The sequence below is a fragment of the Suricata suricatta genome, chromosome 12 (assembly GCF_006229205.1).
Source record: "Suricata suricatta isolate VVHF042 chromosome 12, meerkat_22Aug2017_6uvM2_HiC, whole genome shotgun sequence".
NCBI classification, from domain to species: domain Eukaryota; kingdom Metazoa; phylum Chordata; class Mammalia; order Carnivora; family Herpestidae; genus Suricata; species Suricata suricatta.
In genome coordinates, this window is record NC_043711.1 from 54,479,957 (window position 1) to 54,506,062 (window position 26,106).

At 46.4% G+C, this 26,106-nt stretch overlaps 1 protein-coding gene and 2 pseudogenes across 1 annotated transcript in view; 1 reads left to right on the plus strand and 2 right to left on the minus strand.

The window, feature by feature from the left end:
• Positions 1-812: 812 nt before the first annotated feature.
• On the minus strand, positions 813-1,839 carry LOC115275196 (annotated as a pseudogene).
• A 5,233-nt stretch (positions 1,840-7,072) lies between these two features.
• Positions 7,073-26,106, minus strand: part of SLC41A3 (solute carrier family 41 member 3) — a 97,657-nt gene continuing 78,623 nt past the window's right edge. Inside the window, exons 5-11 of the mRNA XM_029918772.1 lie at positions 24,195-24,339; positions 21,431-21,577; positions 18,781-18,925; positions 17,467-17,546; positions 15,014-15,148; positions 9,203-9,351; positions 7,073-7,946 (exon numbers count right to left, since the gene is read on the minus strand). Coding sequence (XP_029774632.1) covers positions 7,737-7,946; positions 9,203-9,351; positions 15,014-15,148; positions 17,467-17,546; positions 18,781-18,925; positions 21,431-21,577; positions 24,195-24,339 — 1,011 coding nt within the window. The 3' untranslated portion in view covers positions 7,073-7,736. The remainder of the gene's footprint in view (positions 7,947-9,202; positions 9,352-15,013; positions 15,149-17,466; positions 17,547-18,780; positions 18,926-21,430; positions 21,578-24,194; positions 24,340-26,106) is intronic.
• Positions 10,662-10,752, plus strand: LOC115275632 (annotated as a pseudogene).

Genomic DNA, 26,106 nt, shown 5'->3' on the forward strand with positions numbered 1-26,106 from the left:
CTACATCTGATACTAGGTAAGTGGCAACAAAATTATTTCAACCATTAATCCAGTTACAGATATTAACACAATTACATTTAATAGTCTTGTTTTTGGCACTTATCAGAATTACTAATTTTCTGTACTTATATGTACTGTATGCATCTGTCTCTCCTATGACACTACATAAGAGAAGGAACTACATCTACCTCCTTGTCTGTCATTGTAGGTCTGGCTTAGTAGAATGTTTTACACATAGCAAATGGTCAGATATTGTTAAATCAATGAATGTGTTCATGCATTGGTTATCAGTGTGAACCAGCTTGTCATTTCATCACTCGGTGTTTTCCAGTCACTAAGACATAGTGCACATTTCTCAGTGGATTTTTTTCTGTGTAATAATTGGATTAAGGTATTAGAAATTATTCTTTAGTTAGAAATTTCCTACTAGTAAGAATGGCATTTACAGCTGAGGCACAAATAAATAAGTACAACAGAGCAGCCCTCTACATCAACCTCTACATAAAAAAGAAAATAACATGCATCCGAAGTGAAGAATAATGAACAATGTTTCCTACCACCATCAATGGGGGCATGGTTCTAATGAGCTCCGGACATTAAAGCAGCTCCTTTGGCATTCTGAAGTGAAATATCATAGTAGCTGTGACAAAAGAAAACCTAAAAATCTCATGTAATATTATGACTCAAATTCAAACCCACTAAAAAAAAATATCATAAGGCAATGATATGAATAACACTATATTACAAAGCTCTTTGCCAGCCTTCATATGATAGCAGTGATTTTGCGTAGCAAGACTGGAGAGAGCCCCTCTTGTCCGCTTATTCTGTACACCGTAAAATGGCAGTTTAATAATATGGGTATTTTGTGTTCATCGCTTTAGCACCAAAACCTCCTACTCACATGTTTCCTGTTTTGCAGAATACGGGAATACACAAGCATTTCATATCATTCCCAGATTTGTTCATCTACTGCATGTAAATCAAAGTATTTAAAATGCACTAAAGAAATTACTTTTTCCTTTTCTTTTTGGATGAGTGTTCCAAAAGTGGGGTAAATTTGGCTTCCTCACTGTGTTTTTTCTTTTTTCCTTTTTTCTTTTTATGGTCACTCTGGTAACCACTGGAGTCACTACCTTGGAAAATAGGATCCTGGTTCTTATCTTCCTGGTGCCTTTTCTTCTTCTTCTTTGGCTCTTCCTTCTGGAGGCCATTCGCATTAGTAACCTGCAGATCTGTCTCCTCCTTCACAGGGCCATCTGCAAAATCTGCTAGCTCTCTGTTATCACTCTCCACTTCATAGGGCTCTGCGTCTTTCTTCTTTTTCTTTTTCTTCTTCAGAGGCTTTTCTACAATTTCTTCAGTGCCGGTGTCTGTTACTTCTTCAGAAACTGTAGAGCACTTGGCTTGTAAACTAGTGATACTTAATTTTCCCTGAATGCAGAATACTCCAGCAGCGTCGGAGTCCAGATGAAATACTTCAAATTCTAGTTCATCACCCAAGTTTACCTCCAGGATCTGCCACTGCTCAGCCGGCATCACTTTGATGTTGTCATATGCAATGGGGACGCCTAAAAGGCTCTCGGAATAGCGCAGGAATTCCACGTCCAGCTGTTCCCGGATACTGGATACCGGTGCGCTTCCTGTTAAGGTAACGTGGCTAAAGTGCCATGTGTCTTCCGTGTGGCCCAGCCACCAAACAGGAGTAGCGGCTGTTCACCAGCGCACATGCGGCAGCATAGGTTGGCAGCTCTAGGCAGGGCAGGACGCCGCTGGTCCCACCAACTGACCCTCAGAGGCTGCCTTCGGCGGCTGCCGAGCCTCTGAACAACCCGCAGCCATGCGGCTTGTCAGGTTTCCCCTGGCGCGCCTACCAATGCGTTCTAATGCATTCTCCTCATTTACTGAGTTCTTCATCTTCAGAATTTCTTTTGGTTCTTTTTTAGAGTTTTAATCTCTTTGGTAAAGACTTCTGTTTATTAATTTGATTGACAGCTGAGTTCAGTGAATTGCCTTTCTGACTCTTCTTGTAGCATATTGATTTTTTCATTTTAGCTATTCTGAAATTTCTATTAGATTCCAATCTTGTATGACTTTGAGTTTGGTTGCTGTTGAATTGTCATTTTATGTTTGTGGTACCATATTGCTGTGGTTTTTCATTCTGTTTCATAAAATGTGCCCCTGCCAGTGCATTTACAGTAGTGAACACCTTTTTAAAATGCATTCATCTCTTTTGAGAGGGAGAGAGCAAGTGAGCAGGGGAGGTGCAGAGACAGGAAGAGAGAATCCCAAGCAGACTCTGTGCTGTTAGTGCAGAGCCTGAGGTAGGGCTTTGACCCCCAAACCCTGAGATCATGACCTGAGCCGAAGCCAAGAGTTGGAGGCTTAACTGACTGAGCCATCCAGGCACCCCAAAGTAGTGAACACCTTTCTTATATCGGTCAAGTGTTGTTCTTGCTTTAATCTTAACAGTTAATTTTTAACAGGTTGGCAATCAGAGGCTTTTCTGCAGTCAGGTGGTGCTATAGCACAGGCTTTTGTTTCTCCTACCTGGAGTGCGTCCGGGCTGTATTTGGGACCATGTGTTGCGCCCCTATCCCCTCTGCCGTAAGGGTCACTAGCACCCTCCTCATTTCTTGTGCTACTGGGGTCACCAGCATCGCGGGCAATATCATTGCTGCTTGGGTCTCAGGGTGGTGGGCCCAGCCCCAGCTCCAGGGTTGTTGGGGTCATGGGTGTGGGGTAAGGGAGTCGCTGGCCAGCTCCTGCTGCTAGGGATGCCAGGGTCAAAGGTGCTGGGGGTGTGGGCACCGCCACTCCTGTAACCACTGGGGTCGGCAGGTGCTGCTCCTGCTCTTCCCTAAGTTCTGTTGCCTCCACAGGTCCCGTCTCCCGTGTTCAGGTGTACATGTGTGTGGGTCTCTCGGTTCTGGTATGCCGTGCCGACGGTCCTTTGTTGGACTATGGAGATGCTGCTGGTTGTGTACTCAGGGAGGGAGACAAAGGGAAAGACTCGTGCCACAGTGATGCTGATGTTGCTCAGAAGCTCTTTTTGTTTTTTCGATAATGTTCTTAGGAGCAAAAAAAGATTTAAGTCCAGTTTTTATGTTTTTTTTCTCCTGTTGCTCATACTTTTGGTGTCATATCTAAGAATTTGTTGCCAAATTCACAGTCGTGAAGATTTACCATTGTGTTTTTTCCGTAAGAAGTTTATAGTTTGATCTCTTATAGTTAGGTAATTGGTCCATTTTGAGTTAAGTTTTGTGTGATGTGTGAGGCAGGGATCCGCCTTCATTCCTCCCTATGGAAATCCCACTGTCCAAGCACCATTTGTACGAGTGTTCTTTTCATTGCTGAAAAGACTTTTCTGCACTGAAAAGTCATGAACCTCTTGTTGATAAAATCATTCGGTGTAGATGTGTTGGTTTGTTTTTGGACTCTCAATTTTGTTATAATAGTCTGTATATCCTTATGTAATCCAAAATATGATGTTGGTCCAAGATCAAGGTGTCTGCCCTCCTCTGTACAAGCTTCTGGTAGTTCATCGGCTTGTGGCAGAAAATTCGTCTTCACATGACCTTCTCTCGGTGGGTGTATGTCCAAATTTCCTTGTTTTTAAAGAATGTTAGTCTTATTGGGTTCTGAGCTTACCTTATTCCAGAGTAACTTCATATTAACTGAATTAATTGCATCTGCAATGACCCTATTTCCAATCAAGGTCACATTTTGATGTACTGGGAGTTGGGATTTCAGTATATGAATTTTTGCAGGACAAAATCCAACCCGTAACTGGAGGTGTTTCTTAAAATTTTTTAAGACTTTGTAAAGAATCAGTATTTTCTGTAAATGGTAGAATTTACCCAGGAAGACAGATACACTAGGGTTTTCTTTTCAGAACGTTTTAAAGTTTTTTTTTTTTTATTCAATCTATTATAGTTCTATTCTAATTTTGTATTTCCATTTGAGTCAGTTTTCATTGTTCAGGTTTTTCTAGGAATCTGTCTTCTTTAAAGTTATCTAATTTGTTTGCTTTCATGTCTTTATGCTGTATCTTATGAGCTCTTTATTTCTGAAAAGTCAGCATTGATATCTCAGCTTTCATTCCTTATTTTTCAATTTGACCTTTTCTCTTTTTCTCTTCATCAGTCTAGCTAAAGTTTGTCAATGGTATTCATCTTTCCCAAGAATCAGGTTTTCTTTTTGCTGACATGTAGTATTTTTGGCTTCACTATCTGATTTTTGTATTAATCTTCTCTTTTTTTCTCTACTTAGTTTAGGTTTAGTATGCTCTAGTTTTCCCATTGTCTTAAAGTCAAAGTTTAGGTTATGGATTTGAGAACTTTATTTTTTCCTCCTTTCTTAATATATATATTTCTAGCTAGAAACTAGTTTCTGTTGGTTTATTGGGTTAGACTAATTCTGATAAGCCTTGTTTTAGCTATATTCCTGTACGTTTTGGTATGCTATGTCTTCATTTCGATTACTTTCTAGTGATTCTCCTTTTTTCTTTTATAGTTTATTTTCAAGTTGATTTCCATAGAACACAGTGCTTATCCCAACAAGTGCCCTCCTCCATGCCCATTACCCCCCTTCCCCTCTCCCCATCAGTCCTGTTTGTTCTGAGTATTCAAGAGTCTCTCATGGTTTGCCTGCCTCCTTCTCCCCAACTATTTTTTCCCTTTCCCCTCCCCCATGGTCCTGTGTTAAGTTTCTCCTATTCCACTTATGAGTGAAAACATATGGTATCTGTCCTTCTCTGCTTGACTTATTTCACTTACCATGGTACCCTCAAGTTCTATCCACGTTGCTACAAATGGACAGATTTCATTCTTTCTCATTGCCGTTTAGCAGTCCATTGTATAGATAAACCATATCTTCTTGACCCATTTATCACCTGATGGACATTTAGGCTCTTTCCATGATTTGGCTATTGTTGAAAATGCTGCTATGACCATTGGGATACATGTGCTCCTATGCATCAGCACTCCTGTATCCCTTGGGTAGATTCCTAGCAGTGCTATTGCTGAGTCATAGGGGAGTTTTATTGTTAATATTTTGAGGAACCTAACACTGTTTTCTAGAGCAACTGCACCAGTTTACATTCCCACCAACAGTATCGGAGGGCACCTGTTTCTCCACATCTTTGCCAACATCTATAGTCTCCTGATTTGTTCATTTTAGCCACTCTGACTGGCTTAAGGTGGTATCTCAGTGTAGTTTTGATTTGTATTTCCCTGCTGATGAGTAACACTGAGCATCGTTTCATGTGTCTGTTGGCCATTTGGATGTCCTCTTTGGAGAAGTGTCTGTTCATGTCTTCTGTCCATTTCTATACTGGATTATTTGTTTTTTGGGTGTGGAGTTTGGTGAATTCCTTATAGATTTTGGATACTAGCCCTTTATCCAATATGTCATTTGCAACTATCTATTCTGTTGGTTGCCTGTTAATTTAATTGATTCCTTTGCCATGCAGAAGCTTTTTTTAATTTTTTTTATTTTGATGAGGTCCCAAGAGTTCATTTTTGCTCTTGATTCCCTTGCTTCTGGTGATGTGTCAAGTAAATTGCTGTGGTTGAGGTCAAGGAGGTTGTTTCCTACTTTCTCCTCTAGGGTTTTGATAGTTTCCTGTCTCACATTCAGGTGCTTCGTCCATTTTGAGTTTATTTTTGTGTACGGTGTAAGAGAGTGATCTAGTTTCATTCTTCTGCATGTTGCTGTCCAGTTCTCCCAGCACCATCTGCTAAAGAGGCAGTCTTTTTTTCCATTGGATACTCTTTCCTGCTTTGTCAAAGATTAATTGGCCATACACTTGTGGGTCCAGTTCCGAGTTCCCTATTCCATTGGTGTACGTGTCTGTTTTTGTGCCAATATCATAATGTCTCGATGATAACAGCTTTTTAGTGGAGGCTAAAGTCTGGGATTGTGATGCCTCCTGTTTTGGTTTTCTTCTTCAATATTACTTTGGCTATTCAGTTCACTGCAATCTTAAATTGATATCTACCTTGACCTACTTCCTGCCCCTCACTCTTATCAAAACTCCATAGATAAAATTAACCCAGATACTAACTTCAGTCTCATAGCAGGATTCATTCTGATAAGATATTCAGCTCCATAACCAGATTTATACCCAACAATTCCTCAGCTTTGTGTGTGGATTTAATCTGGATGGCCACTTCAGCACTGTAGCTAGATTCAGCTAGATGCTGACCTCAGTACTGCAGCTGCAGGAGGACTGTCCTTATGTGGACCACCTGGATTTATTCCTGATTGGGCCCTCAGTTCTACAGCTGGGTTCATCATCTATGATGACCTTACCCCACAGAAAAAATTCATCCCAGATGCTGACTTTAGCCCTCCATTAGGGATCATTTCCAATGATAACCTTACCTCATTGGGGTTCATCTCTGATGATGATCTCAGACTTTCACATGGATATTATCTGTGATGATCTCAATGTGAAAGCTGTGTTCATTCCTCATGTTTACCTGCTCTCTACAGAAAAATTCCTCCCCAGTGTTGACCTCAGCCTGGCAGAAAAATTCATCCCAGAAATTTCTCTCATTCTAGCAAGAGGGTATATGCCTAGTGATGTCCTCAATCAAGGAACTGTGTGCATCTCCAGTGTTGACCTGTCTCACAAATGTCTTCATCCAAGATGTCATGTCATGAATAAGTAAATACCTCTTTCATCCTATGAAGATAATAATCCTCAGTGCAAATCATGGCTAAAGTTGTTAAGATGAGTGAATAAGAAACAGGAAGTAAACATCTAGTTGAAAAAGTGAGGGCGTTCTGGAGCAGCACTTCTCAACCGTGAGAGTGCATCAGAACAACCCGGAGGGCTTGTGAAACCTGCACTGAGGAGCCCCGCCCCAAGACCGGCTGCCTGGCAGGCCCAGGGGAAGGAGGATTCACAACCTGCACGTCTAACAAGTTTCCCTGTGACTTTGATGCTTCTTTGCTGGAGCCCACAGTCTGAGAACCAGGCACTAGAGAAATACCAGAGGCTTTTGTTTCATACAGACCCCAAGTCTCATGTTTGCAGGAACTACCTTTAAAGACACAAAAGGCAAAGTACAATATGATCTGTTTTATTTTATACTTCTCTGATCACTAAAATCTAAAAAGTTTTTGCTTCAACATAATGAAGAAAATGAAAAACAGCGACAGGATTAAATACTGAGAGGAGATGATGAGGGTATGCAGGGAAGAGCTGTCCTGGGAAGGGTTGCACATTTGCAGGCACATCAGCAGAATGGCCCGTGAAGCTTGGACCTAGTGAAGCCTGTGGTTAAGCCCCAGCACGGTCACAGAAGGTGTTTCCTTCCTGCTCCTCCCCAGTTCAGGCTGTGTGGGCACTGTTGTGTGCCCACACATCCCCCCAGTGCACTGGACGTGCCTCTTCCTTCAGCGTCTTCAGGCCAGAGTCCCCTGCTGTCCACACACACCCGTGCACTCATTTGCACTCACCCAGCACATGAGTGCACACTCAAGCCCAGGAACATGCAGTCACGGGCACATAAACACTGCCCCTGATTTCAGGCCTCCTTCACCCTTACCGCCTCAGCTTCCAACTCCAGAATCAAGGTGTGCGAGCGTCCTGGCAGACTGACGAAGGGCCACTGCCGAGGCAGGGTGTTAACCATCCTTCCTGAGGACCCAGCCAGGGAGAAACTGGGTTCTGTACCCTGCTCGTGGGAAGGAAAATTCTACTGAGCAAATAGGGCTGCCTGAGCTCATTAGGGAGGTCCAGATGCTGGTTCTGGGATGCCATCCAGCCCCACTTCACTCCTCAGTAACGAGCTGATAAGAAAGCAGAGTGTCAGGAGGCCAGTCCCTAGCAGGTCCCCCAGCCCTGTGAGGTAGGGGATGCAGTGGCTGTCTGGATCCAGGGCCTGGTGCCATGTGAGCCGAACCATCACTTCTGCCAGGTACAGCAGAATTGTCACCTGTCATAAGAGCAAGCAGACACGAAAGATGACGACTAAGTCAGAAAGCCAAGTGTCACCAAGAAACACTAGATTTCAAAGGCAGATACTAAGATGGCCATGGCACTCCAGGGAGTCCCCTTCCTCCAGCTTCTCTTGGGGCCAATGCCCAGCTCAGAGCACTTGCCTAGCCCCCCTCCCTGCGGTCAGGCCCTGCTCGCAGCATCCTGAGGTGCCAGACAGACCGTCTCTGCTACACAGGTTCTTGTCACCTTCCTTAGACACTCAAGACACAGACTTAGGGTTTGCTAGACCTCCTCGCCTGAGCAGCGTTGGAGAGTAAGCCTTCCTGAAAATGCCACAGGGTAGTCTGCATGATTCTGGTCTCACATCAGAGCACCTTGGTCCCTTGTCCCAGGCTGACCCCAGCCCTTTCCATGTGCCTGGTCAGGACAGTTTCTCGGAGTACCCCAGCCTATCCTTCAGGATCAGAGACATGCTGCAATTGCAAATGCCCCAACTCAGAGGATTTCAAAATGTCAGTCCCTAGTTCTAGTACTGCCCATCTACAACTGCCCATCGGGGCCCACAGTTATGCCTGTGGACACCCTAGGCCCACCAGGGGCATCAGCCAGTGAGTCTGGGCAGACAGTCTGTGGAGTACTACACAGAGGCAGGCATCAGATTAATCTCTTTCATCATGTTCTTATCACCACCTGGCGCTGACTAAAAGGCCATGCCTGTGTTTTAAAACATCCCAGCAGGCACCTGGTCCCTGCCCACCCTGTCTGTGATGAGTGATGTGCATGGCCCAGTTCGTCTGCTGGCCCACACATCAACTTGCTTCATGGCAACTTGCTGTACCTTCAGGACCATCCTGTGATCCTGGTGAGGAGTGAGCAGTGTGCTATACGCAGTCTGGATTGTGCCTTGTGGGAAGTGGAGATTAATGAGTGTGCAATGTGAAGTGTGTCATGCGCAGCGTGCGGTGGGTACTGTGGAGTGTGCTGCTTGCAGTATGAAGTGTGTCCTGTGCAGTATTTAACGTGGGATGTGCTGTATAGAGTGTGCAATGCAGAGTGTGGAGTGACCACTGCGTCTAGTTCACACCCTTGAGCTTGAACAAGTTGACCTTTGGAAGATGGGGGCTGGGTCCTGCCATGTCCAGGAACCCCCCAACCTCACCCTCTCAGCATCTTTTCCAGGTCAGGGAGATAAATCTTGCTGGCTGTCTAACCACTGAAGGCTGCTTCGATGCTACCAACAGTCATCCTTACCTGGATCAGGCTTGCTAGTAGATAGAACACCACAAAGATCTTACTATGTGGGACCAAATGGCCTTCCACCAAGTAGATAATGTAGAAGAAAATCAGATGGCCTGGAACCACCAGAAAGAGCAGGACTCGGGCTGATACGGAATTAATTTCTGGAAAAGAGAAAACCATGGATCTTTGTGTGACAGGAACCACCTTGGCATGTTTTAATCTCCCGTGAGACATCCGCTTTCATTTACTACATGAGTGTTTCCTGAGCGCCTACTATGTGGCAGGCATGTTCTAGTAGATGGGGATATAGTTCTGTCCCTTCCTTCATGGAACTGACATTTCAGGGAAGAGAAAAAAAAAAACAAAACAGACCTGAGTAGCAAAAACAAACAAGAAAGGTCATTTCAAACTGGGACCAGTGCTAGGAAGCATGGGTCTTGGTTTTAAAGATTCAGGCGTGTACTAGTAAGATGACTTACTGGAAACTAAAAGCTCTCTCAAGAAGAGGACATCTAGGCTGAGACCCGAATGTGGAGGAGAGCATTCTGGTCACAGGAAACAGAATATGCCCAGGGCTGAAGGTAGTAGAGAGCTGTGGAGTGTGGAGGAGTGAAGGCTCAGCATGTGAAGTCTGATCAGGGAGCACTGGCGCACTCATAGGAGGCCTCAGGCAGCCCCTTCCTCATGCTAAGCCTCTGGGATCCATTCAGCACATTCTCTTTTGGCTTCAGACCTCTAAGAATGCAAGACTCTGCAAGCAGTGTGACTTCCCTGCCCCAACCACACACATTTTTAAGAGCCGTCATGTGTGAATGCAATTGACTCTTCAAACAGAAATAGTTTCAGGAGAAAGTCTCCATTTGTCTCTGAGTTAATATATTTCATCAAATTCATAAGAAAAAAGGGGGGAATCATATAGCTTAGAAGCCAAAATCACTACCAAAAAATATATGTAGAGAGATGGTGAGAACACACTAGAGCTCCAAAATCTATTCATGATGAAAAATTAGACAAGGTATGAGAAGATTCTTTAAAAAAAAAAAAAAGAAAAGAAAAAGTAGAAGCAAAATTGTTATTAATGGCAGTTGGCACTGAAACTCAAGACAATTTATAGAAACACTACATAAATAAGAATTCAGTAAAATATTTAGGTGCTGCATGGCACTGGATGTTTGTCCATACCCCCCTCACTTCCACCACCCAGATCCCTCCGTTGTAATCTAACTCCAAGTGTGACAGTATTTGGAGGTGATTGATTAGGTCATAAAGGTAGGGCACAGCACTCACGCATGCCATGTGTGCTTATAACTTACAAGTTATGACACCTCAGAAAGCTTCTCCAGCCCTTCTGTCATGTGCGCACACAGTGAGAAGATACCTGTGAACCTGGAAGCAGGCCATCACTTGCTGGAATTGGCTAGTGCCTGATCTTGAACTTCCACCCACCACAACTATAAAATATAAGTTTCTTATCACTTCTCGGCCTTTTGGCTAAGATCAAGTGTAGTATCTGTTCACGTCAGCCTAAAATATAAGTTTCTTGTGTTTATGAGCCAATCATTCTATGCTTCCATTATAGCAGCCTGAATCGGGAAAGGTACAAAACTACAGAAATACAAATAGATTTTCCAAACTCAAGTGACAAATCAGGAAATGTAGTAGGTACAAACCATCATGGAACTATTAAGTATTAACCCAAAGGATACAAAAATAAAGATTCAAAGGGGAACGTGCACCCCAATGTTTATAGCAGCATTATCAACAACAGCCAAAACTATAGAGAGAGCACAATGTCCATCGACTGATGGATGAAGATGTAGCATATATGTGTGTGTGTGTGTGTGTGTGTGTGTGTGTATGTATATACATGCACACAATGGATTATAAATTAGCCATCAAACAGATGGAATGGGAAAAGATAGTTGCAAATGACATATCGGATAAAGGGCTAGTATCCAAAATCTATAAAGAACTCACCAAACTCCACACCCGAAAAATAATCCAGTGAAGAAATGGGCAGAAGACATGAACAGACACTTCTCCAAAGAGGACATCCAGATGGCCTACAGGCACATGAAACGATGCTTCGCGCCACTCATCATCAAGGAAACACAAACCAAAACCCACACTGAGATACCACCTCACACTGGTCAGATAAATGGATCAAGAAGATGTGGTTTATCTATACAATGGACTACTACACGGCAATGAGAAAGAATGAAATCTGTCCATTTGTAGCAACGTGGATGGAACTTGAGGGTGTGAAGTAAGTCAGGCAGAGAAGGACAGATACCATATGTTTTCACTCATAAGTGGAACAGGAGAAACTTAACACAGGACCATGGGGGAGGGGAAGGGAAAAAATAGTTGGAGGTGGGAGGGAGGGAGGTGAACCATGAGAGACTCTTGAATACTGAAAACAAACTGAGAGCTGATGGGGGAGAGGGAGGGGGAAAGGGAGTGATGGGCATGGAGGAGGGCACTTGGGATGAGCACTGAGTGTTACATGGAAACCAACTTGACAATAAAGTATTAAAAAAAATTGAGGATGAAAAGAAAAATAAATAAATAAATAAACCTGAAAGTGGCATCTCAATAAAAATAGCATCAAAAATGAAATTTTGCCATTTATAGTGATGTGGATGGAGCTAGAATATTATGCCAAGCAAAATAAGTCAACCCGAGAAAGACAAGTACCATAAGATTTTAGTCATATGTGGAATGTAGTAAACAATACAGATGAGCATATGGGAAAGTGGGGGTGGAAAGAGAAGAGAGGGAGACAAAGCATAAGAGACTCAACGACAAAGAACAAACAGGGTTGTTGGAAGTAAGGTGGGCGGGGAATAGGTTAAATGGGAGATGAGTATTAAGGAGGGCACTTGTGATAAGCACTGGGTGTTGTATATAATTGATGAATCACTGAATTCTACTGAAACCAACATTGCATTGATGTTAACTAAAATTGAAAAAAAAAAAAAGATAAAATGTGGTTCCCAGAACTAGAACAAATAATGGGAATTTCCACTTTAAGACAAATGGGGTAGACACATCTCTTCCTATTCCTCTCACGAAATACAACTAAAAATGCTAGACGTTATACATAAAGCAAACATAAGATTTGAAAAGGTGGAGAGAAAAAGTGGGCTGGCTAAGGACCTCAGGACTCAACAAAGAACACAGAGGTAAGTTCCTTGAGTTGTTGTTCTGGAATTTGGGGGTGGGTGTGGTTTACTTCATATATCCCTGGATCCTGGAGAAGTCAGCCAACCAGAAATGTCAATGGTCAAGTCCAAAAAAGAAAAGCCTCAACAAAAGCCTGCTCTGTCTAGCCAAAGGTGCAGAAGAGGGACAGCCTAGCAAAGCACAGAACTTCTAGACAATAGCTGCTCTATTCCAGCCAAACATGACAGGAAAGATTACAGCCCCACTTTCATCAACAAAGGCCAACTGGAGAGTCTGGACTCTGACCTGATCTATGTGGAATGTGGTGCTCACCCCCTCTGGCTGACGCGGGAAAGAGAAGACTGAGTGGAGAGTAAGTGGTACTCTGCCTGGTGGTAACGAGCACCCCCAACCTATGTCGCCCAGTGTGTGAATAGAGATGGGGTGATCCTGGGCTTCCAGCCCCATGAGGCAGTAAGGAAGCAATGCATTATTCCCTTTCCTTCAATGGTCCAGTGGCAGAGGAGGTAGCTAAAAAAGACTTAAATAAGATCCTGAATTTAATAACCTATACCCCAAATGCCTGGGATTTAATCTAAAATCATTTCATACAAATGAAAAAAAATTTCCCATAACCAGTAAAGAAATTGAATTAGTAATCAAAAATCTCTCAGAAAGAGTCCAGAGCCAAGTGGCTTTCCAGGAGAATTCTACCAAACATTTAAAGAAGAGTTAACACCTATTCTTTTGAAGCTGTTCCAAAAATTAAAAATGGAAGGAAAGCTTCCCAACTCATTCTATGAAGTCAGCACTACCTAATTTCAAAATCAGACAAAGACCCCACTAAAAAGGAGAACTGCAGACCAATTTCCCTGCTGAACGTGGATGCAAAAATCCTCAAGAGGATACTAGCCAACCTGGTCCAACAATACATAAAAGAATTATTCACCACAACCAAGTGATATTTATACCCGGGAGGCAGGGCTGGTTCGATACCCACAAAACAGTCAATGTGACACATCCCATGAATAAAAGAAAAGACAAGAAGCACGTGATCCTCTCAACAGATACAGAGAAAGCATTTCACAAAATACAGCATCCTTTCTTGATAAAAACCTCAAGAATGTAGACATAGAAGGATTGTACCTCAAGATCATAAAAGCCATATGAAAGACCCATCGCTAATATCATTCTCAACGGGGAAAAACAGAGAGCTTTCTGCCTAATAAGATCAGGAACACGACAGGGATGTCCACTTTCACCACTGTTATTCAACATAGTATTAGAAACCTTAGCTTCAGTTATCAGACATAAGATCTATCATTCATGTCATCAGAGTCCCAGAGGAAAAGAAGAGTGGGGCTGAAAGTGTATTTGAAGAAATAATGGCTTATAATTTCCTAAATTTAACAAAATGTAAATCTATTTATTCAAGGAGCTAAATGAACCCTGAATGTGGAAAAACCCTAAGAAATCCACACCAACGTACATCATAAATCATAGTCTAAAAAGTAAAGAAAAAGTCATGAAATAAAAGACAAATGACCTTATACAATAGAAACAATTCAAATGATAGCAATTTCTCATCACAAGGAGGTGGCACATTTTTCAAGTGCTCAAAAGAACCATCAACCCTGAATTTTATATCCAGTAAAAATATCGTTCAGGAATGTGCCAGCAAACCTACTCTTAAGAATGGCTAAAGGTAGCTCTCGAAACAGAAAGGAAATAATAAAAGAAAATGCAGTGGAAGAAAAGATTCAATTTTTTAAAGTAACAGAAAGAAAAAAGACCTCCACTGTTCTCCATGGCTCTCAGAATAGAATTAAGTCACCTTCCTCAAGCTTCAAGGCCCTATAATGATCAACTCCCCTCTCCCTCTGTGGCCTCAGCTTCCTCCATCCTCTCCTTTGCTCATCATGCTCAGGCCTCACTGGCCTTTTGTTTCTCAGGATTACCAAGTTCCTTCCTGCCTCTGGGCCTTTGCTCAAGCTGTCCACCCTGCCTCAAGTGCCCCCTTTGCTCCAGCATGCCTCCTTCCTCCAAAACCACCCATCATCCTCAGAGAGGAACTTCCAACCCCAAATCTCAGTATCTCCCAAAACTCCTTCCACTGTACCCTGTGCTTTTGTCCTTTAAAACATGCCACAATATACAGTCAAGAGATCCCTTTTTGGTGTGTTTATCTGCTCTTCTGGTTTTTTTGTTTGTCTGTTTTTGCTTTCAGAGAGGGAGAGAGCACCAGTGGGGGAGAGAGACAGAGAGAGACATTCCCACAACCTTGGCATCATGACCGGAGCCAAAAATCAAAAGTTGGATGATCAACCAACTGAGCCACCCAGGCACCCCATATCTGCTCTTCTGGACCATGTAATTACATGGGGGCAAGAATCAGCTTTCCCTGACTCATCACTATAACCTGACACCTAGTACCTGGATGATCTTTGATAAGTATTTGAATGAATGAATTGATCAGTCATCTCAAGGCAGGGGTGGGAGTGAGGTCTCTGGGAGGAGTACTGGTGTCCTTGAAGATGATCTGTGTTGAGGTCAGCTCAGGCCTTAGACCTCTGTTGCTACAGACACTGATTCCAGTGATGGCAATTTTTACTTGTTGAAAGAAATGACCACATGGCTTCTGGAAGATACCAGACTCACCTGAGGTGCAGAAAGTGGAGCATGGGTTAGGCCAGTATTGTTTCATCCAGAGGGGTAGGACACCAGGCGTGCACCACATGTGCAGGTAAGTGGAGATCCGGCTGATCTGAATGGCCACCAGATTGCCACCAACACCTGGGAGGAGAAAGAATGGGATTTCCCCCTTTTTATGCCAGTTTCTAAGGTCTATCCCTAATTTTAAGTTTACTTCCTCCAGGTAGCCTTCCTTGGTTGATTCAGCACTTGATCTCTTTTCTGCTCTCCCACTTTACCAAAGATTATGTTTGGCCTCAAGTAAGGGTAAACTAGACCTAGTAAGTGAGGTGTCAAGATACTAACTGTATCACCTTGGCAGCTACGTCTTATGGTGAAGGAAGTATGACCTGCAAAGTAGGTTTACAATACACATTTGTTGGGTAAGGGAAGGAGCGGGGGAGGGAGAACATTGATGGAAAAGTCTATTGGAGGAAATCGTGATAAGCCCCTCAAGGCCATGGGACATGACAGGAATCAAATTACAGACTGGAACATCTGAAAAAAATGAAAGGATTTTTTTCACCTAAGGTGGAAAGGAGACAGGAGAGAAAGTGGGTGACAGGAGCAAGGGAAGAAGGGACAGCATCTGCACCAGCCAGGGGCTGACCGCTAAGGCTCCCAGCTTCCACCGGAAATGGACTATGCCCAGATGACAAAGGCCACACCGAGCTCTCTCTGCAGGGCCAGGATTTGGGGCTCACAGAGAAGAGGGCCTGCTCAGGACCATCTCCTTTAGAGAGTGGGCAGGCTGCCTGCATCCTAGGTCCTCAGCCCCCTGGGGAATGACATCTCACTGGGCCAGACATGCCTGGTGATCTCCAGAGGAGAGAACCACCACCCTGGATGCAAAGGTCTGTGGGCAGAGGACGGCTGCAGATCGATTTTGTTAGATCCACGTGATTTAAAATAAAAAAAAGAAAGGGAGGGGCGCCTGGGTGGCTCAGTCGGTTGAGCGTCTGGCTTTGGCTCAGGTCACAATCTTGCAGTTTGTGGGTTCGAGCCCCACGTCGGGCTCTGTGCTGACAGCTAGCTCAGAGCCTGGAGCCTGCTTCTGATTCTGTGTGTCCCTCTCTCTCTGACCCTCCTCTGCTCACGCTCTCTCTCAAAAATAAATAAAACCTAAACTGTTAAAAAAATAAACTATTAAAAAATAAATAAATGAAACGTTTAAAAACATTTTTTTTAAAAAGGAGGTAGATTTAAAAATGTAACTCAAATTAATTGTTAGCATTTACACGGATTGCTGGTTTCTCCTAACAAGTCAGTTCTGGAAACTCTAGACCTCCGTTCTTGCCTGGCAGCAACCGGCTGGAGCTGAGCGGGCCCCACTGCCTCTGCGCAGCGAACATGTTCTGCAGCACGACTTGTTCCCGGCAGCTCCTTACTGCCCAGCTACGGTCATATGTGCTGACTCAGCCACCCTTCTCATGTGGCCCCAGAGCCATCTGAGTTGGTGACATCCAAGGGAATCTTTCCAAGCTTTAGCCTGCCTTAGCTGCTGCTGTCCTCCACAGGACCAGCTTCTGCGTGAGGGGCAAGCCCTGCCTCTCCTGGGGGCAGACCTGCTGGGGGGCCCACTGACATGCAGGGGATCCCACAGAAGTGGGGAGAGGAGGTGCCCAAGGTGCCTGTTTTTCAGCCCCAGAACACCAGGGCCTGGGGCCAAACAAAGTGTGCACAAAGTTACAATGTTTGGTTCCCTTTCTGACTGGTCAGTCCCATTTACAGACCCTTATCAGAAGCCAGAGACAAACCAAGCTTTGGTTAAAAGAGCCCACAGGGTCTAAGCCTAGAGGGGAAATCAGAGAAAGTTTCGGTGGAAGACAACAGGAAATGGAGGAGATTCAGGCCAACCGGACAAGCACAAGTCCTGTCTGAGTTGCAGCTGCTTCTTGCCTCATCCAGAATGTAAACTCAATATTGTCACAGTCTCACTTTTGAAGAAGAGAGAAATCCAGATTTTTATGTGCAAAATGTTAAATGAGTGTTAAATGTTATCAGTGTATCTAAATTTAAGAAACAAGCAAACACACACAAAAAAACCACAAAAAAACCATGAGAAGCCAACACTCCAGTTCTGAAGGCCACAATCAGGTGCCAGCGGATCCTGGCTTAGGATCCCTGGCACGGGACTTAGCTCTGTGGGACAGCTCAGGTCTCTGTGGTGATGGTGAGGGAAAATGCAAGCTGGTGGAACAGTGAGCAGGGCTTTCTCCCTGAGGGTCTCTCTTCACATGAGGAAAACCAGCCCCATAGTCACTGCTGGACAGAAACGTAGCCATGGCTCCGTGTCCAGACTCTGCCTCCGAGGGCCTGAGGCTGGATCTCTCAAGTCACTGCTGCTTGGGTCCCACTGCCCAGGCCCTGGGGGTCAGCCCAGCCCAGGGCCCCAGGTGACAATGACTGCCAATACCTACCACATATGATGGGAGTAAATACGGCCATGCCTTGGAACTGCTGTTTAGAAATGGTTTTGTTCAAGATGAGCCCTCCAAAACTGGGGAGAGAGCAGAGGGCAGTCAAATAATTAGTTTACCCTTGGAGGGGACCTGGTACACCTCTGTACAAAATGCCTTATCAGGGGTGCCTGGGTGGCTCAGTCGGTTGAGCGTCCGACTTCAGTTTAGGTTATGATCTCGCTGTTTCCAAGTTAAGTCCTGTTTCCCCTATTCTGTGCTAACAGCTCAGAGCCTGGAGCCTGTTTTGGATTCTCTCTCTCTCTCTCTCTCTCTCTCTTTCTCTCTTTCCGTCCCTACACGGCTCATACTCTCTCCCTCAAAAATATATAAACATTAAAAAAATTTTTCTTCCAAAATGTCTTAGCAGTTTCCTTCCCAGCTTAGCAAACACTTTCCTGACCCCTACTCAAAGTATCTGGTCTCCCCAGTGCTCTGTGCATCACACACCTTGTTCTCCCCTCTCTTCTGAGCCTCAGCTGTTCCAGAAGGCCCATCAGATAATGTCAGCCCAGTCAAAACCAGTTACATACGTCTCTCCCAGCCACGAAGCTGGCTGGGCTCTCCCACGTCACAGCTCCTGCACCTCAACTGAGCTGCTATTTTCCTGAGCAGAAAAGGGAACCTGCATGACTGTCTGCTCCTTGTTCTCAGAGATGCAACAGGACCTCACTCCCTCCAGCCCCTGGAGTTTAGCAAAGGCTGTCCTGCCCCCTACAGTCCTGGCAAGGTTGGATCACTTTGTAAAAGGAACCCAGGAGTTTTCTGGAAGCGAAGACACCGAGACCATAATCTTCTCCCTGAGATTCAGCGTCAGGAAAGCACCGCAGAAAGCATTCAGGTGGCCCTCGTCCAGTTCTGCTAACAGGGCTCTCAAGAGTCACATTTGAGGGTGGAAGACCTGAGCCCAACTGAAGGGCCAAGGGCCCAGCACCAGTGTGCTCATCCGATGTTTCCAGGCTCAGCTCTTCCCGGCTCTCTGGTGCTCCTGCACCAGTTGTAAACAGGACTGCCTCTCAGAATAAATTAAGACCTAAGGTTCTCGGTGAGAGGGAAAGAGATGAAGAATGACTCAACCACCGAAACTGGAACTGAGTGAAGGAGCCCACAGCAACGATCCCCTCCAACCATGATCAGTGAGAAAGTGATTTAAACCCAGATTTAAATCCTCACCCTGGATGCTTGGTAGCTCTCAGGCTTCTCTTCCTGTCTGCAGATGCAGGCAGGGGTGGCGTGGGGAGACACGGGGTGGTCACAGCCCTCACTCATGCTCACCTGCTGATGACCATCGCAAGAATGATTGGGAACCACCCGAACTTTAGGATCTTCATGATGGGCGGGTTCTGTTTCACAATGAGGACCCAGAAGGGGATCAGGGCCGTGAAGCCGATACAGACCAGCGGTGTCAGGTATCGATTATCTGGGAGGAGAGAGAGAGAAGGGTTTGTGCCAGGGCCCAGGAGCATGGCCTGCAGGGCCACGGGCTGGGCTACAATCATGAAAGGTGGACTTGGAGCTGAGGAGCCGCTTCTGTCCCCGGCGGCAGCTTAGGGTGGACCAACCTACCCTACCTCTAAAGATTTTTTTCCGTCTTATTAAGCAACTGGCAAAGCTCCTCTACGTCCTCAATTCCTGTCACAGCCCCCTTTACTTCTCATTTTAGCTCTTTCCTGACATATGTACCCTCTTCCATCTCCTCCCACCTCAACCTTAATATTATTGATGGTTACATTTATGGGATTGTGTCCATGGGCCAGCACTGTGCCCAGCACCTTCTGACCACAAACTCTTGTCATGTTCTCCATTCCTCCTCAGATGGGCATAGGAGAGACTACAGCATGAAGAGGTGGCCAACCAGGACCCGAGCTAGAGCCAGAGTTGACTAATGATGCCAATCCTGCTCCTGGCTGAGGCCAGCCCAAGGTGGCCCCCGCCGCATCCATGGGTCTCTCAGGGTCCAGACCACAGCCAGCTCTGCAGCTACTCATGTCCCTATGTCTTCTTCTCCACTGGTTGGAGCTACTAAAATGGCCCTGGGTTTGGGACACCTGACTGTCCCTGGAGCCAGGCCAGAGCCCCATACACCCCCACTCTCACTAACTCCCTTCCTGCCCTACACTCTGTGTGTCACCTTCCCAATGCACACCAAACAAGACACCAGCTTTCTCTAGAACTGTCCTCTCACCCCATTTCCAAAGGACAGGCTCAGGGTGGAACACGCACCTCTGCAAGGTGGACCCCAGCACTCAGAGGTGTGCAGGTGGGTCTGTGCCCCACATCCCATTTCTCTGAGCAGCATCATTAGGAGCACCGCCCCCTTGTCTTTCTCTGCTCTAAGCAATCACAGCCCATAGCCAGGCCTGTCTCCTCGGGCAGCTACATGGATGCACAGGCCACAGGTAAAGTGCCTCGTCATGGAAGGGACCAGCCTCTGTGCCATCCCGGGAGGTGGGAGACAGGCACAGGCAGCTCTAAGCAAGTCTCAAGAGCTCTGGGAGGCAGCAGCCTACAGGAGGGCTGCTTGCAGGACAGTTTTGCAGTCAGATTTTTCTGGAATGACTCAGGAACCCTGGCAAAGACTCCACCTCATAATTTTCCCACCACCAGGATGAATACTACCCCGACACATGGCTTATCTTCCCAATTACACTGACAGGTGACACATCGACGGCTCATTCTTCATCAGTGAAGATTTATCTGATATGTGCCAGGCCCAGTGAACTCAGAAGTACACCCAAGATAACTTCATAGTCTGATTCAAGGGACGGACAGCCAATGAGGATTCGATGGCTACTAAGTCGTGTGTTGCAACACACACTATTTCAGTGGGGACACAGTAGGGTGGAGAAAAAGGGTCTGAAAACACCAGTGACTCGTATTTGTTTTATAAATAAAACTCGATTCACCAACACATAAATCTTCTTGTTTTAAATTCAGTCTGGTTCAAATATAAAATTAACTCATGTTATCATTAGATCTTCATTGCCACTTAGAGGAACTTTGAGGATCTCCCAACCATTAAATAGTATTAGTGGCAGGCAGTTCCTGGAGTGACAAGGAGCTGATCCCAGAGCTGAGAGGGAGGGGTTCTCAATCCCTGGACACTGAGCATCACAGGTATTCTGTCAATCTGCTTCAGCAGCCAGCGTGTAAGTGCTGGAGTCCGCGTCCCCACAGGGCAACGAATAGCCAGAGCTTCGCTGCTGTGCCTGTGTCTAGGCATTTCCTCCAACTAAGTGTCACTGCACGCCCCACTGCTGGCCACCGTCTTCTTCACTGTCTGCTCCACTCAACCGATGCCACCTGCCCCGAGGCACTCAGGGCTGTGACCATACTCAGAATCAACACCTACTATATCCAAACCACTGTGGGTGGCCAGCTGAGGTGGAAAGTGAAAGCTGTGATGCTCAGAGAGGAGTAGTCAGCAGGTGAGAGCCATCTGGGTAAGGGGGGGTGCTGTCTGTTCACACAGCCCAGGGCAGGAACATGCTCAGTGTGCTTCAGAGCAAATCTGTGGGAACCTCTGCTGGAGTCAGAGCCTCTGGCCATGAGGGCCTGTCAGAGAAGAGGTGTGAATGCCTCCCTTGGCTGCTGTGAGAAGACTGGGTCTTCTCCTGCCTCACACCTGCAGGGAGAGCAAATGCTACTGCCCGTGACGATGACATTCCTCCTTGGGAGTCCCTTCCCAGGCAGTCTGTACGTGTCTGATGTGACACATGCCTTACCCGTGGAGGCTCTGTTAGCTTAGGAGGACACAGTGAAATGGCCAGGCCAGCCTCTAGCCCTCCCTGGCCTCCTCACACACCCTCGTCCTAAGGTAGAGACTGAACCTAGCCGCTGACCTGAGTGGTTGGGAGAGCTTGCCGGGGGCTGACACTGGACCCAACCTTGCAAGTGGGGCCCTCCTCCCTGGGGCATCTGTTACCTTTGTGTTTATAGAAGAAGCTGCTAACAAAGGCCAGGATGGACAACGTGATAAGGTCTCCCAGGCTGGCAGCGATGGGCGTGGCAATATTGTCTGGGTTGACCCCAAGCTTCCGGGCGCCAATCACTATGCAGACCATCAGCATTCCTGCAGAGAGGACACAGGAAACTCACAGCACAGGGTGAGAAGGTGGTTGGGAGGCTGCTCAGCAAGGAGCCCTCAAGCCACGCAGCCCTAGCCTGGAGCCGGGCTGCCCTAACCTCAGTTTCCCAGTTCTGCTGAAGCCTGAGAAGGCTGCAGGGGGTGGACCCTGTGACTTGTGGGCATGATGGCAAAGAGCAGCCTGAAAGCTTTGACGATACATTCGAACCCATGGGGAGATAGCAGGGAGGTGGTTCCTGGGCTCCCAAACCAGAAACGACAGATGTGAAGCTCACAACTCCTCCCTGCCAGGAAGATGACTCCAAAACTGCTTTGAGCAACCGAGCCCCAGAGGCAGAGCAAAACCTCTTGTGTCCATCAGGGTCCCCAGGGAATCAGGTGACCCAGTGGGATTAGCTACATGAGAGGTATGTTAGGGACAAAGCCTGTGAGGAGGACTGCGGGGGCCTCAGGGATGCTGGGAGAGCCGCAAGATGGCAGGCGGGTCCCCCGCGGTGGGAGAGAAGAAGGGAGGCAGGAGAAGCACGTGCAGACTGCGGCACAGCGTTGGCAGCAGGTAGCCTCTGACAGCGGGGAGTGGGGAGGACTTTTGGGTATGGCCCTGGAAACCTGAGAGGCACATTCTCATGGTCACTACACCTCCCTGGGTCCTACTTTGTGTTCTGACTCTGTTCTGAGATGACTGTCACATGTAATCATCCACTGCCTAGGACTTAATCCAAAAGCATTTCATATGGGTCTTTTTTTTTTTTAATGTTTTATTTTTTGAGAGAGAGCAAGGGAGGGTCAGAGAGAGAGGGAGACAGAATCTGAAGACAGGCTCCAGGCTATGAGCTAGCTGTCAGCACAGAGCCCGATGCGGGGCTCGAACCCATGAACTGCGAGATCATGACCTGAGCCAAAGTCAGACGCTTAACTGACTGACTCACCCAGGTGTCCTGCAAATTTCTTTAGGAGACACAGTGTGTCTTACTGACCTTTGTTTCCTCCTTACACCACACGAGGGAAGAGAACCCACCAAATAACCCGCCACATTATCCTCACAGCGAGCTGAGCTCAAAGGTGTTTCAGGAGCAGTCAAATGGAAGGCAGAAGGGTAAATGCAAATCCAATTCACAGTTTGCACTTATTCCTTCTTGCACGTGCACATGGTTTGCGAGAGACACTCAGACGTGTGGTCCAGAGGAGAACCAGAATGAAGGCCATTCATTCAGCAAACACTTGGCACCTGCTAATACGGCTATTTCCGGTGCTGAAATAACCATCAGGCTCTGGATTCATACAGTAAATGCTTGTTGGGTGGAGGGACAGGAAGCGCACAAGTGAGCAAGCAAACAGGACATGAAAAGGAAGCAGGACTATGAGAGGGGAGGCAACACTAGCGAGCTGGTCACAGAGGCCTCAGAAAGGAGACACTTACCTGAAATTCTCTCTGTGCTCGCATCCTGATGTCTCACCCCAAACCAGAACACACACATCACAAAACAGTGCAGTCATTCCCCAGTGCCTGGCACACAGCAGACACTCAGTAAGCACTGAATAACGAGCAAATGGGGGACATTCTGTGGTAATTGCACGGCAACTGCGGTTGTCCCTGACATGGGCAGGCTCCCTGAAGACAGGTCTGTCTGTCACTGCTTGTGTCTTTCACCTTCTGGAGACATGGAGGAAGCATTTGACGCAGGGCAGGCAGTGTGACAGGAGCAGAATAGAAGGAGCCCTAATCTAACTGGGTCCCTCTCTGAGGAGCTAACATTCTAGCAAGGAGGTGACAGAGCAACTGAAGGAAAATAATGAAGTGGATAATTGCAGATGTTTACAAGGGCTCAATAAGGAAAGCAGGCACATGGTGCAGAGGAACATGTGACAGCTGGGGAGGAGGGTGGAGGGCAGACCTTGAGCGAGTCAGAAAAGACCTCTCTGCAGCTAATGCTGGAGCTCTGCTCCCTCCCAGGACTGCAGATGCCAGAGTCTGCCACAGGCCTGTTGGCAAGCTGTGCTCAAAAGTATTTATTTATTTATTTATTAAAATTTTTTTTTAATGTTTATTTATTTTTGAGAGAGAGACAGAGTGTGAGCAGGGAAGGGGTAGAGGGAGAGGGAGACAGGCAGGCTCCAGGCTCTGAGCTGTCAGCACAGAGCCCGACGTTGGGTTCGAACCCACAAACTGTGAGATCACGACCTGAGCCGCAGTTGGCCGCTCAACCAACTGAGCCATCCAGGCGCCCCTCAAGAGCCTTTCAAGACTGACTGACTGAGGGAATGAATGGATGGAGGATGGATGAACAGATGAACGTGTCTACTGAGCAGAAGCCAGTTCTCTGAGCAAGCAGAGGGAAGAGAAGTGGAGTCAGCAGCTCACTCCGACACAAACACACAGCCGAGGAAGAGACTCGTGGTCCTCCTGGCCCGTTAATAAGGAGGAGCTCTGCGACCCAGCAGGCTCTCCCCCACCTTCTGGCAGGACACACGAGGCCCCACCACTGCTGTGCCCATTCTGCACATCCCAAGGAACTGAAACAAAGAGTTGCGAGCAGAGCGCTGAGGAATGGAGTGCGGAGAGAGCCAGCAGGGCTGGTGGCTGGGATGGGGCACAGCTCACCTAAGGAAAACGCCGCGAGGAAGGCAGTGATGACACTGCTGGCACACAGCAACTCCACCTTCCCAAAGTCTAACTCCTCCCTTGACACAGCACCCAGCAGCAGGGCAGCCACGGCTGCCAGGAGCCCCACAACGGTGGCCTGCACCTGTCAGAGAGGAAATCAGAAACATGAGGAAAGCTGCCTCTGACCGCCATTGCTCCTCCCTGCCTCTCACTCCACCTCCTCTCTGACCTTAAGATCACCCCAACCTCCTCCCCTCACCCTAAAATCTGCCAACAGCCTCTCCAACCTGGAAAAAAACCCCACACACCTCACTCCAATCCTATACCCTTGAAAACTACTATTTTCATGTTCTGCCATTTGTTCAATGCCATCTTCCATCATGAAATCTCCATCTCCTACGCAGCCCTTGGGCAAGGGCCACCCATCTCTCACTCATGGCTCCTCTCACTAGTCTGGGCCAAAGTGCTCTGTAACCTACAACTGCTCAGACAAGCAACTTCCCCTGCAGCGTGGAAACACTCCACGATCCACGACGACACCTCGGAAGCCTCTCTGCACACGTTAGTCTCTCTCTCTCTGCCCCTAGGGATGGTGGCCCTCTTTCTCTAATATTCTCCCCCATCCCAGCTGAGGTTCCCATCTCATTTCAGTGAGGACACACCTCTGCTGCTCACGCAGGCCTGTACCATGAGGTGCCCCAGATCGGAGTATCAATACTGGCATGTTATCAGTACCGTTGACCCTTGACCAACAAATGCAATAGGGGCACCGACACCGTGTAGTTGAAAACCTGTGTATAAATTGGGACTCCCTCAAGACTTCACTTCTAACAGTCAACTGTTGACCAGAAGCCTCACCCGTAACACATGGTCAATTCACACATATTTTGCATGTTATATTATATACTGTATTCTCATCATAAAGGAAGTTAAAGAAAAATTAAGAAAATCATGAGGAATCATACATTTACAGTACTGTATTTATGGAGAAAACTCTGCAAATAAATGGACCCATGCAGTTCAAACCCGTGTTGTTTGGGGTGCTCAGTCGGTTGAGCATCCAACTTCGGCTCAGGTCATGATCTCACGGTTCGTGGGTTCGAGCCCCGCGTCGGGCTCTGTGCTGACAGCTAGCTCAGAGCCTGGAGCCTGTCTTCAGATTCTGTGTCTCCCTCTCTCTCTGATCCTCCCCTGCTCATGCTGTCTCTCTCTCAAAAATAAATAAACCATTAAAAAAATAATTAAAAAAAAACGTGTTCAAGGATCATCTGTAATTCAAATCTCTCAGTGGAAACATGCTGTGTTATTAAAGAAGCCTAAAAAAACAAAGAGCTCTACCATATATATGAATGAGAAATGCTCCCCAAGTTAACCCACATAATTGCACTCAAAGTCCCAACAAGACTTTTTGTGGCATTTGACAGCGCATCTTAAGTTCCACAAAGCTGAGTAGAGGTGCAAGAACAGCCAAGACAACTCGAGAAAAAAGATCGAGGGAGTATTGGCAGGTTCATTATCAATATATAGTTTTGTTTTTATAGTTTATTGTCAAATTGGTTTCCATACAACACCCAGTGCTCTTCCCCACAAGTGCCCTCCTCCATCACCACCACCTCTTTCCCCCGCTCCTCCTTCAACCCTCAGTTCATTTTCAGTATTCAATAGTCTCTCAGGTTTTGCGCCCTTCTTTCTCCCCATCTCTCTTTCCCCCTTCCCCTCCCCCTGGTCCTCCATTAGGTTTCTCCTGTTTTCCTGTTAGACCTATGAGTGAAAACATATGGTATCTGTCCTTCTCTGCCTGACTTACTTCGCTTAGCATGACACCCTCAAGGTCCATCCACTTTCCTACAAATGGCCATATGTCATTCTTTCTCATTGCCATGTAGTACTCCATTGTGTATATATACCA